Here is a 12,943-nt window from a genome sequence, read left to right as displayed (position 1 = left end):
AAAAAAAAAAAAAAAAAAAAGAGAGAGAGAGAGAGAATTAAGGACACTGTTGCGAGTTCATTATTCTTAGACTATATCTTTCCTACTTTATTTTTTGGACTGGGCTCTTGAAGGCAGTATCAGAAATGGAAAACCCAAGAGATCACGTGGAATTCCCACCTTACAGTGGCACTTTTTGCTTGTCTCTTCCCTGGCACGGTGGCTCACGCCTGTAATCCCAGCACTTTGGGAGGCTGAGGAAGGTGGATCACCTGAAGTCAGGAGTTCCAGACCAGCCTGACCAACATGATGAAACCCTGTCTCTACTAAAAATACAAAATTAGCTGGGCGTGGTGGTGCACACCTATAATCTCAGCTATTTGGGAGGCTGAGGCAGGAGAATCGCTTGAACCCAGGAGGCAGAGGTTAAAGTGAGCTGAGATTGTGCCATTGCACTCCAACAAGAGAACAAAACTCTGTCTCAAAAAAAAGAAAAAAAAAAAGAACAGATCAATTGACTGGGACAATTCAATGACATTAAGAACATACAATGCTGACAAAACTAACCAGTTCATAAATGCCAGTAGTTGTCATTCTCATTATCCTGGTGCTCAAGAAGGCAATGGGAGACCTGTTGAAACAGCACGGACTTTGGGGTCAGCTGATGCTGAATTCCAGTTCTGTGTCGGCTCCTTCCTAGTTATGTGACCCCATGATGCCACTTCATGCAAGGGGTCACATATACTGAAATCTCTAGAACATTTTGGGAAATTGACATAGGGTTAGCAAACTTCCCCACCCCATATAAAATATTAATACTTTTTTTTTTTTTGAGATGGAGTCTGGCTCTGTCACCCAGGCTGGAGTGCAGTAGCACAATTTCGGCTCACTGCAACATTTGCCTCCTGGGTTCAAGCGATTCTCCTGCTTCAGCCTCCCAAGTAGCTGGGATTATAGGGGCTCACCACCATGCCCAGCTAATTTTTGTATTTTTAGTAGAGATGGGGTTACAAGGTTACACCATGTTGGCCAGGCTGGTCTCGAACTCCTGACTTCAAGTGATCCACCCGCCTCGGCCTCCCAAAGTGCTGGGATTAGAGGCATGAGCCACTGCGCCCGACCAAGAATATTAATACTTTTTTTTAAAAAAATCGAACATTTATTAATTAATTAATTTATTTATTTAGAGATGGAGTCTCACTCTGTCGCCCAGGCTGGAGTGCAGTGGCGCGATCTTGGCTCACTGTGACCTCTGTCTCCCAGGTTCAAGCGATACTCCTGCCTCAGCCTTCCGTGTGCCACTATGCCCGGCTAATTTTTTTATTTTTAGTAGAGACGTAGTTTCACCATGTTGGTCAGGCTGGCCTCAAACTCCTGACCTCGTGATCTGTCCGCCTCGGCCTCCCAAAATGCTGGGATTACAGGCTTGAGCCACCACGCCCAGCCCCAAAATCTAACGTTTGTTATCACTGTTGTTTTACAAAAGAAAGGGCATTTTAATGCAACCCATGTCCATCCATAGGGGCTGAAAGTCCCTCTCAGGTGGTTGATAAAGCTGAACAAAGAGACTATGAGGAGAAAATAGGAATGTATCAATTAGCTATTTTAGAGGCAGGGCAAACTATGAGCTAGGTGTTTCTATAAGGAAATGAAATAATTTACCAAAAAACATACAGCAAGGAAACGGTAGAGCTGGAGTTTTCTGATTTTTCTGAGTCCAGAATTTGTTTCACTGTTCTCATTTCAGTTCTCTCTAACAGGATGAATGACCTTGATTTCAGAATCCCCAAGCAGGTGGTGAGATCCAAAATTGAGACAAAAGAAATGAGGCTGTTCCAAAAAAAAAGCTAGGTGGCAGGTGTCTAACATGTCAGGGAGCTAAAACAGGGTGTGCAGGTTTCAGCAGCAGGTTGAATTTAGAATGGGGAAGGAGACCAGAGGAGGCGCCAGACAGGATGACTTTGTCCCATTGGCCTGGAGGCAGACCCGTGTTTCTCCACCCCTCATATCATCCTCCAGTTTGTAACAGTATCTTTGAATGACGATCTGATTAAGGTCGGTCTCCTCCATTAGTCCACAGGTTTTGGGGGTACATCTACTTTGCTCATTTCCATATCACCAGAATCTAGCACAAGGCCTGGCACATAGTAGGTGCTCAATAAATATGTTAGATGAAAGCAAGATAATACCTCTGTGTACTAGCGGTGACACTCCAGGCATGCAATTTCTGTCCTTCAGTCTCTTCATCTCAAGGTTTAATTTAAATGTGATAACGCCTGTATGCAGCTCCCAGCATCCAGTAGGCACTCACTAAACACAGTTCTCCACCCTTCTTTTCTCCTCTGCCCCTCCCTCGGTTTTCCCACTACTTCCTGCATGGTGACACACCCATAGTTTGGAGCCATAAAACCCAACCCAGGTTGGACTCTCACCTCTCCAGCCCCTCTGCTCGGGCCCTGTCCTCAAACTGGGGGGCTGATGCCCCCATACACCTGGCTCTGGGTTCCCCTAACCCCAGAGTGCAGGACTGGGACCCAAGTGGACCTCAGGTCTGGCCAGGTCGCCATTGCCATGGAAACAGCAACAGTCCTCAGCCGCAGGTTCCCTAAGTGACTGGTTACTCTTTAACGTATCCACCCACCTTGGGTGATTAGAAGAATCAATAAGATAACCGGGTGGTGGCAGCTGGCCGCACTCACCGCCTTCCTGGTGGACTGGCTCCTGGTGGCTCTGCTGCTGCTGTGAGCGGGCCCCTGCTCCTCCATGCCCCCGGGTCTCCGGCTGGGTGGGCTTGGCCATGGTCAGTGTGAACGTGCCCCTCGGGGCTCCAGTGGAGAGTTCTTATGGTAAGTGGGGCTGGGGGGAGACTGGACAGGGCGGGGCTGCGGTCAGCTTTGGGAGGCCGTGGGACACCTCCCCGTGTGTTTCTTATGGGCCCAAAGCCCCTCCTAGAACTCCTCTGGAAGGGCAGGAAGCCCCACGGAGGCAACGTGACTGCTTCCCTAAGCTCTCAAGCCGGGGCATGGCCTGTTTGGTGCGAGAAGTGCTGGGAGGGGCCCAGAAGCCCCGAGGCAGGAGCTTGGCTCATTTTGTCTGTCCAGAGGCCTTCCTGGGAATGCATCTCGGTGGTCTTTCCAAAACCTCACAGAGGGTGGGGCTTGGAAGCACCTCCTGCTTCGCTGCGGGGCAAATTGAGGTCCACCGAGAGAGCCTTGCTGGGCCTAGGTCACGTTGTTGGTGCATTGTCAAGCTGGGCGTGGGACCTGGGCGCCTGGGTCCCTCCGCACCTCCCTTGGCTCTGGATAATGGGGAGGAGGTAGAAAGCGCCGCGCAGCGTGGAGCGCTGGAAAATGGGAATATCTTGTGCGGACGCGTGAAACTCAGATGCAGGGCAAGAAAGCGTGTGTTACTGGGAGTGAAAGGCTCGGGCTCACTCCTTAGGGTGACCCCCACATTGGAAGTAACCCAATGTCCCTCAGCAGAGGGAAGACGGGTAAATAAAGCTTGAGGCGTCTTTACAATGCAATGCTATCCCATTGTTCAAGGAAAAAACGCATATCTGTGTGTAACAAGGAAGAACCTCTCAGTTACATTCAGTGAAAACGGTACACTGAAGAACTGTAGAGTTGCTGATAGTGAAACGGATATGGATGTATACATGTACACACACGTCATAGATGTATATATGTACACGCGCGTATACATGTACATTCCACGCATATAAAATTCGTGGAATGACACGATGAAATTGTTGACAGGTTTGTTTCTGAGGAAGGAAATTCAAGAGAATGTTTTATCTTTTGGGGACACATTTTGGATTTTTAAAAGTTGGGTGCATTTTATAAACCTGTTTAAATCACACACCTGCACATAACTTGGCTTGTGGAATCCAGTAGACTTCGGGTCTAGTTGTGACTCTGTCGCACGACTCAACATTCATGTGCCTCTTGCTTTCTTTCTGAAGTGGAGACAGGACTAGGATGTGTCTTAAGATCACGGTGGATGCCGTGGGGAGCAAGGGTGATACCACGCGCATTGCAAAGATGTAATCAACATGTATGTCATCATTTGCTGAAGACAGAGGGCCAGTGAAGGACAGAATCAGGGCCTGATCTCCTGACTCTAGTCAGGCAGGATCTGCTTTGACCCCCATCAAACAGGAATATGTGATGCACTGGAAATGGCAGAGGCTGAAGAAACCAGCAGCCTGGAAACCCATCCCACACACCAGCTGTGTGACCTTGGGCAAGACACTTCCCCTCTCTGAACCTATTTCCTCATCTGTAAAATGAAGATAGCAACAGGACCTGTCTCCCAGAGGGTGGGGAGATTAGAGGAGATAGCATAACTAAAGGGTGAGGCCACCCTTAATCCACAGTTTTAAGGCCTGGAGTAAAGATGCCAGTGGATGACTTGGTTGAACCTGTGGCCAGAGGAAGACATTGTCTCTCAAAGGGGCCAGACAGCTTCTGGGGAAGGACAGCCCAGGTCATAAGGCTAAGCTAGGGGTGAACAGAAGGCCCCACAGTGTCTCTTAAAGGATGATACAATAATATAACCTGACAGCCTTTAACTGTCTCCCAAGTTTCTGCACCTTGTAGGGTGTCCTCATATCTCTTCATCTCTGCCCCTGTGTCGTACTCATTATATAGCAAGCATTCAGCAATTATTAGAATGGTTGCATGTATCGATGGGTAGGTGGGTGAATGGATGGATGAATGGGTTAGTGGATGTTCTACTATTATCTCTCAGACAGCTGTTTCATTTTCCAAACAGCTGTCTGAGATAAATAATATTGTAATCTCCAAGGACAGAAGAGAATACTAAGGTTCAAGATTAAAAACACACACACACACACACACACAAACAAAAAATATCATCTGACTCGAGACCTGACACAATCCAACTGTTGCTGGCCCTCTGCTCTAGGCCACAGATATAGCTGGATAGAGAAAGGAGAACTCCAATGACCTTGCAGCACATCCATAAAAAATGAGCACTTTTGTCCTGGGGCAGTGGAACATTCGCTGCAGTGTATATGTAACTGTGTGTATGTGTGTGAGAGTGGCTGAAAGACCCTGATTTGATATTTTTGATAAAATACATCCGGGTTAGCATCCTAGCATCCTAGATCCACCTTTCTTAAAAAAAAAGAAAAAAAAAAAGCTGTGTGGTCTTATGAGTCAAATCATTACCCCTCTCTGAGCCTCACATGCTTTATCTGAAAATGAGCTAGTGAAGTCTGCTGGGAGGCTCCAGAAAAAAAAAAAAAGAAAGAAAGAAAAAAGAAAAATTCACTTTCTGAGTAAAGAAACAAGTGCTCCGAGGAAACAAAACCCCTCTCCCAGGCTGGGCGCAGTGGCTCACACCTGTAATCCCAGCACTTTGGGAGGCTGAGGCGGGCAGATAACTCGAGGTTAGAAGTTTGAGACCAGCGTGGCCAACATGGCAAAACCCTGTCTCTACTAAAAATACAAAAATAAGCCAGGCATGATGGCACGCGCCTGTAATTCGAGCTACTCGGGAGACTGAGGCATGAGACTCACTTGAACCTGGGAGGTGGAGTTTGCATTAAGCCAAAATCATGCCACTGCCACTGCCACTCCAGCTTGGGCAAGAGAGCAAAACTCTGTCTCAAAAAAACAAAACAACAAAACAAAAAACAAACAAAAAAACAAAAACAAAAAAATAAAAAACCTTCTTCTGGGGTTCCCTAATGGGGATAACATTAATCATCTTCTAAGACGACTATAGTAGAGGTGCACTGGTGAGTCAGGGACATGGCACATAGCAGAGCCTCAGTTAGAGACAGAGGGAGACATGGCTGTTGTGAGGATCAAATGGAAGAACCCATGAGTGCTTAGAACAGTGCTGGGTCCAGAGAAATCACGCAAGACATCCTCATTGTGGTTTCATGTTTTTGAGCTTTAGCAGGATGCTAAAGAGCTGCTCTTTGGTGTGGTGATGCTGGGCGGACTTGGCCCTCCCTGGACTTCCAGTGCTTCCACGGCACGCTGGATTTGGCTTTGCAGTTCTCGTCATGGCTCTGATCAGATAGTTGCTGGTGTAAATTGTGGACTTCCAGTGCTTCCACGGCACACTGGATTTGGCCTTGCGGTTCTCGTCATCACTCTATCAGACAGTTGCTGGTGTGAATTGTGGCTTCCCGGTGTTCTACGGCGCCATGGATTTTGCCTTAATGCGGAGTTGTCGTCATCATCTGATCAGTAGTTGCTGGTGTGAATTGTGCCTTCAGGTTGCTTCCACAGCAACTGGGTTTTGGTTTTGCGTTCTCATCATTGCTCTGATCAGAATAGTTGCTGTGTGATTTGGACTGGTGTTCACGGCACTGGGATTTGGCTTTGTGGTTCTCATCATCGCTCTGATCAGATAGTTGCTGGTGTGAATTGTGGTGTCTGGCTCTCCCACCAGACTATAAACTCTGTGAGCTCTGGGACTTGAGTAGTTTATTCAGCCTTGTTTGTCTCACAATGTCTCACATGGTGACTGGCACAGAAGAAATGCTCAATAAGCATTTGTTGGATGAGTGAAATGATGGGCTTAAAACAGCGCTACAGCGATGATCATCAATGTCAGCCAGATCCCACTCTCTTCCCTTCCTTCCTCTCTGCCCTCCTCACTGCGTTGGCTTTGGTCCTTGTATTTGCCCCATTATAACCCAAGCTGGCTGTCCCAGCATCAGTTGTTATGTCTGCACTTATGTGTCTGAAGCTGGAGGCAGGAGGAGAAGAGGTTTTCCTCAGTGCCCTTGTTTCTTTTATCCAAAAGCAAAACTTCCCCAGAAACCTCCTGGCAGACTCTCCTAGTTCAAGGATAACTGGGAAGACAAGTATGTAGTGGGAAGAGATGGGAAAGCCAAGACGGGCCTAGACCAGTGATTTTTCTCTTGGGGTGTGGCACACTCCTGCTTCAAACAGAACTGAGGCTCTGGTATAAGTGAGTTTCTCAGCCTTAGCACTGTTGAAATTTTGGCCTGGTAGATTCTCTGTGGTGGGGGGCTGTCCTGTGCATTGTAAGATGGTAAGCAGCATCCCTGGCCTCTACTCTACTCCCTAGATGCCAGTAACATCTCTCCCCATCAGCTTTGCCAATGAAAAATGTCTCCAGAAAGCCAAATGTACCCTGGAGTACATATAACCCCAGGGTGTTATAGGAGAACAAGGTAGTTCTAGGGAGTGTCTACCACAGTGGAGTAGGGTAGGCTGTGACTCTTGTGGTGCTCTGCTTCGAGTGCTAGGACCTTGCTCAGTGCCAATCCGGGACTACCCTGAGTAACTGTGAGGATGAGATGCTAAGCATACATATCTGTGTGCTAACCTGACTCCTGGCCTTATTACTTTTCTATCCTTATTTTCCTTTCAACAAGTTTCCCTTGGTTGTTTATTTTGCTTCTTTGGTAGTTGCTCATTTCTGTAAGTACCTTGAATCTCCTTGTAGGAAGGGTAGGTGGTTAGGGGAAGGATGGATGGACAAATGATGTGATGAGTGGGGAGATGAAAAGGTGGTGGATGGATGGATGGATGGATGGATAAGAAGGGGTGGGCTGAGGTGGCCTGGAATAGCAGCACCTTCAAGTGCTCTAGACAGGACAAGTGAAGAGATAGGGGATGTCAACAATCTTCCATCAGGGCAATACTGCATATCTGTTTTTCAGTGCCGGGTGAGCCTAATTTTTCCAGCTATGTAGGCCTAGTCCCTTTGACCAATAGCATCAGCTTGAGGACCAATCAGAGGCCATTGTCGGAGACAGTTTGGTGATGTGGCTCCGCCCCTTGAAGCTCTGTGACGATGGTGCTTTGCTTCAGTTCTCTGTTCCTTGGTTTCTTCACCCATCAAATGAACCTTGGTTGTTGTGAAGATCCCATGAGCTAATGAAAGAGAAAAGGTAATAGAAGCTATAACAAATATGCTGTGTCCTTGTGAAGGCTGGATAGGCCCACAGTCGAGTAGGACCCCAGATGCTGGCTGGCTATGGGACTGTGTCCAGTATCAGGCTATGGCAGTTCCCACCCTTCATTCTCAAAATATGGCCCCTCTCCAGCCCTTCCCCAATCTCCCCTCCCACATCACCTTCCCATCCTACCTCAATTCAGTCTTCAGCCCCTATGATTCACAAACCTGGTTGCACATAGGAAACTTTTTAAAACAAATTTTGGGGCTCCACTCCAGACCCAGTGAATCAGAGTCTCCTGGGGTGAGTTCCAAGAATCTGTAATTTTTTGAGCTCCTTTTGTGATTTAGGGTATGCAGTTCAGTTGAGGTATGGAAACCATTGCCTCACTTTGTCCCATTTAGTAAACAGAGGAACTAGATACCCAGAGTGCATTTTGCCTCCACCCAGAAGCCTCCCGTATTCATTAATTCATTGTTCATTTGTTCATTTCTTCAACAAACTTCCACTGGAGGCTTATGGTATTTAAGCATTTTGTAAGGCACTGGGGGAACACAGGAGGATAAAACTCTGTTTCATGTGGTGGCTCATGCCTGTAATCCCAGCACTTTGGGAGGCTGAGGTGGGTGGATCACCTGAGGTCAAAGACCAGCCTGGTCAACCTGGTGAAACCCTGGCTCTATTAAAAATACAAAAATTAGCCAGACATGTTGGTGGACCTCTGTAATCCCAGCTACTTGGGAGGCTGAGGCAAGAGAATCACTTGAACCCAGGAGGCTGAGGTTGCAGCGAGCCAAGATCACGGCATTGCACTCTAGCCTGGGCGACAAGAGTCAGACTCTGTCTCAAACAAAACAAAACAAAACAAGCAAACAAACAAATGAAAACAAAAAAACAACTTTGCTTCAGATCTTAAACAGTACCCAATTTGGTGAGTAGACAGACAAGCCAGCAGCAACCAAAGACAGAGTGCCATGATAGGGACAGGGAAGGCACCATGGGATACAGAGGGACTTAGGAGAAGGGGAAGGGGTCACAGACTTCTTGACCTTGGAGGAGTAGACTGATATCTAAGCTGGAACCTAGGTTTCTCAGGAGTTAGCTGGGAGAAGAGATGGTGGAGAAGAGTGTTCCCAGCTGAGGGAACAGCATATGAAAAGGCCCGGAGCCTGGCCACACACCACTCTGATTTGACTTGTATTTGACTGCAATTAATTCCGTCCTTTACTGAAAGTATCCTGAGACTTGTCTGCTTGTTTCATGATTGATCAATCTTGCTCCTAAAAGCATGCTGAGGCTGGGCACAGTGGCTCATGGTGGATTACACGCCTGTAATCCCAGCCCTTTGGGAGGCTGAGGCGAGTGGATCACTTGAGGTCAGGAGTTCGAGACCAACCTGGCCAACATGGTGAAACCCAAAAATTAGCCGGACGTGGTGCCAGGTGCCTGTAATCCCAGCTACTCAGGAGGCTGAGGCAAGAGAATCACTTGAACCCAGTTGGTGGAGGTTGCAGTGAGCCGAGATTGCACCACTGCACTCCAACCTGGGCAACAGAGGGAAACTTATCTTTAAAAAAAAAAAAAAAGCCTGCTGAGATGCTTAAGTGAGGGAATTGCACCTTCCGTTTTTCCTAACTCATATGCCATGTAGCATAAGGATGGGTCGATGATAAGGAAGGAAATTTGTTTTCATTTAAGCTCCTTTTATGTAATGGGCAAGATGCTAGCTATTTGATATGTTTTCTCACTTTTAAGCCTTTTTCACAATAACCCATCCAAGTAGGAAGTATTACCTCCATTTTGTAAACAAGGAAATTGAGATTCAGAGTTGTTAAGTTGCGTTTCCCTGCATCACCCAGCAAATAGGTGATTAAAATCTACTCTGACACCAAATCTTCATTCTTTCAGTTATCACGTCATAATAACATCCAAGGGGGCTGGGTACCATAGTGGTTAGCAGCTCAAGTCAGGCTGCCTGGGTTCAAACTACCACCTACTAGCTGTGTGACCTCAAGTAAATGACTCAATCTTTTTTTTTTTTTTTTTTTTTTTGAGACGGAGTCTTGCTCTGTTGCCCAGGCTGGAGTGCAATGGTACGATCCTGGCTCACTGCAACCTCTGCCTCCTGGGTTCAAACAATTCTCCTGCCTCAGCCTCCTGAGTAGCTGAGATTACAGGCACCTGCCACCATGCCTGGCTACTTTTTTGTATTTTTAGAAGAGATGGGGTTTCACTGTGTTCACCAGGCTAGTTCTGAGCTCCTGACTTCAAGTGATCTACCCACCTGATGATTCAAGTGATTACAGGCCTCAGCCACTGTGCCCGACCGATTCAATCTTTTTTGCCTCAGTTTCTTCATCTGTCAAATGGGGCTGATGATAATACCATTTACTTCATAGGGTTGTTGTGAGAAATAAACAAAATCAATATTTGTAAAGTGCTGAATGTCTAGTACATAGAAAGTGCTATGTGAATTTGAACTATTATTATTATTACACCTATAGAGTGTGCACCTACTATATGCAAAGGATCGGATGCTTACTAGGTGCTAGCATTGTTGTAGAAACAACATCTCTGTTGTACAAACCACAGAGATGAATAAGGAATAGATAACTGGTCCCAGGATGCAACTGTCTCTGGCTGGAGAGTTAGGACAAGGCTTTGTTAAGAGCCTTCTGGGGCCCTGGGATTCCCAGGGTCTCCTTTTGGGGGTGCTGGTTCATAGATGTTACAAGGGGACCGTGTGGCTCCTTCACAGAGGAGGAGGCAGATGAGAGGCATAGAAAGGGAGGGGACAGACCTATCCTCATCAGAGACCTGGGAGATGGCTCTGGCCCTGACCCTAGGTGGCTGTTTGTGACCTCACTCAAGTCCTCCTGCTGTTTCTCCATCTCCTTTTCTTTTTTTTGAGACAGAGTCTCAATGTCACCCAGTGACTCTATCTCTGCTCACTGCAACCTCCACCTCCCGGGTTTAAGCAATTCTAATGCCTCACCCTCCAAAGTAGATGGGATTACATGTGCGCACCACCACACCTGACAAATTTTTGTAGTTTTGGTAGAGATGGGGTTTCACCATGTTGGCCAGGCTGGACTCCTGGCCTCTTGTGATCCTCCCACCTCGGCCTCCTAAAGTGCTGGGATTACAGGTGTGAGCCACAGCACCCAGCCTCCATTTCCTCTTCTGAGAAAAGGAGGTATGACAACCACCTGGCTCAGTGGTCGTCACACAGTATTCCCTGGGTCCCAAGAGTCAGGAAAGATGCTGCAGGGTTCACTTTGAGGGTAATGTGGGTAGCGACATGTTCAAATGGACTAGGGCTTAGCCTCCCCCCACCCTTTAACCTCTGGCTCCATCAGAGACACTTCTTTTTGACTTTTGTATATTTCTTTTTATTTTATTTTAGAGACAGGGGTCTCACTATGTTGCCCAGGCTAGCCTCAAATTCCTGGGCTCAAGCAATCCTCCCACCTCAGCCTCCCAGCCCCTGGGATTATGTGCTCATGCCACTGCACCCAGCACTCTGTTTTGACTTTTAAATGAAATATTTATTGGGGGGTCTCCACAGTTCAAAACTACTTGGAAAATCAGAAGACCACACCAGTGTGTTTCAAACTGCAATCTTAACCCAGGAATAGGTCATGCAATTTTTTTTTTTTTTTTTCTAGATGGAGTCTCGCTCTGTCACCCAGGCTGGAGTGCAGTGGCACGATCTTGGCTCACTGCAACCTCCGCCTCCTGGGTTCAAGCAATTCTCTGCCTCAGCTTGCTGAGTAGCTGGGATTACAGGTGCCCACCACCACGCCCAGCTACTTTGTGTATTTTTACTAGAGACGGGGTTTCACCATCTTGGCCAGGCTGGTCTTGAACACCTGACCTCGTGATCCACCTACCTCGACCTCCCAAAGTGCTGGGATTACAGGCGTGAGCCACCATGCCCGGCTGGTCATTCAATTTGTTGGGGTTGTATTAGTTCAGGCAATCTAGTTTATGTAACAAGCAAACGCAAACTTTAGGTTAGAAGTTTTTTGACCTCTGTGGCATAGTCATCCAGGGACCCCAAAGTCACCCTAGCCCAGGGAGACACTTTCACTTCTACTCACATTCCATTGGTGAGAACTAGTCACATGGCCCTTGCCAAATGCAAAGGGGTCTGGAAGATGTGGTCGTAGCTGGGCGGGACTAGCTCTAAAGTTCGGAAAGGGGAGCATGAATTCGTTGGTACACAGTTGATTGTCTCTGCCATAGGGTCATGCTCACACATCCCTCCACACACACACACGTAAAATATGTATAACAAGTGTAAATATACTATTTAAAAAATTATCTTTTTTTTTTCTGTTTGTTTTTGTTTTGTTGTTTTGAAACAGGGTCTTGCTCTGTCACGTGGGCTAGAGTGAGCCACAACCATGGTTCACTGCAGCCTCGACCTCCCAAGCTCAAGCAATCCTTCCACCTAAGCCTCCCAAGTAGCTGGGACCACAGGTGCATGCCACCATGCCCAGCTAATTTTTTATTTTTATTTTTTTGTAGTGACAGGTGTTGCTGTGTTGCACAGGCTGGTCTCCTACTCTTGTCCTCAAGCGATCTTCCTGCAGCAGCCTCCCAAAATGCCGGGATTACAGGTGTGAGCCACCGCACCTGGCCTTTACAGTTTTTTTTAGATAAAATGTTTCCATAAAAAAGTGCATAGATAGACACAGAGATAGCAATAAAGCAACTGTGACAGAATGCAGCCAGTTGGTGAATTTAGGTGAAAGGATACATCAGTGCTCACTATACTAGTCTTTCAAACTTTAATTAAAGTTTGAAATTTTTCCAAGTAAAATATTGGAGAAAATGAAATTCTCAAAATTTGCTAGACCTATAAATAGAATAAAACAGTAAGATATAACTGAAGTAAGATTTGGCTGGACGCAGTGGCTCATGCCTGTAATCCCAGCACTTTGGGAGGCTGAGGTGGGTGAATCACTTGACCCCAGGAGTTCAAGACCAGCCTGGGCAATATGGCAAAAACCCATCTCTACAAAAGACACAAAAATTAGCTGGGCA

The 12,943-nt window shown here is 46.9% G+C and overlaps 1 protein-coding gene across 1 annotated transcript in view; it reads left to right on the top strand.

Annotated features, from left to right (window-relative positions):
* The window catches only part of R3HDML (R3H domain containing like), an 18,488-nt gene extending 15,764 nt beyond the window's left edge, over positions 1–2,724 (top strand). The window contains exon 5 of the mRNA XM_017878056.1: positions 2,634–2,724. Within this exon, the coding sequence (XP_017733545.1) occupies positions 2,634–2,724 (91 nt within the window). The remainder of the gene's footprint in view (positions 1–2,633) is intronic.
* The last annotated feature ends 10,219 nt before the right edge of the window (positions 2,725–12,943 follow it).

This window comes from Rhinopithecus bieti, unplaced genomic scaffold (genome assembly GCF_001698545.2).
Source record: "Rhinopithecus bieti isolate Rb0 unplaced genomic scaffold, ASM169854v2 scaffold_10347, whole genome shotgun sequence".
Taxonomy (NCBI): domain Eukaryota; kingdom Metazoa; phylum Chordata; class Mammalia; order Primates; family Cercopithecidae; genus Rhinopithecus; species Rhinopithecus bieti.
The sequence above is the reverse complement of the archived record's forward strand: the minus strand, read 5'-3'. Positions and strand labels throughout refer to the sequence as shown.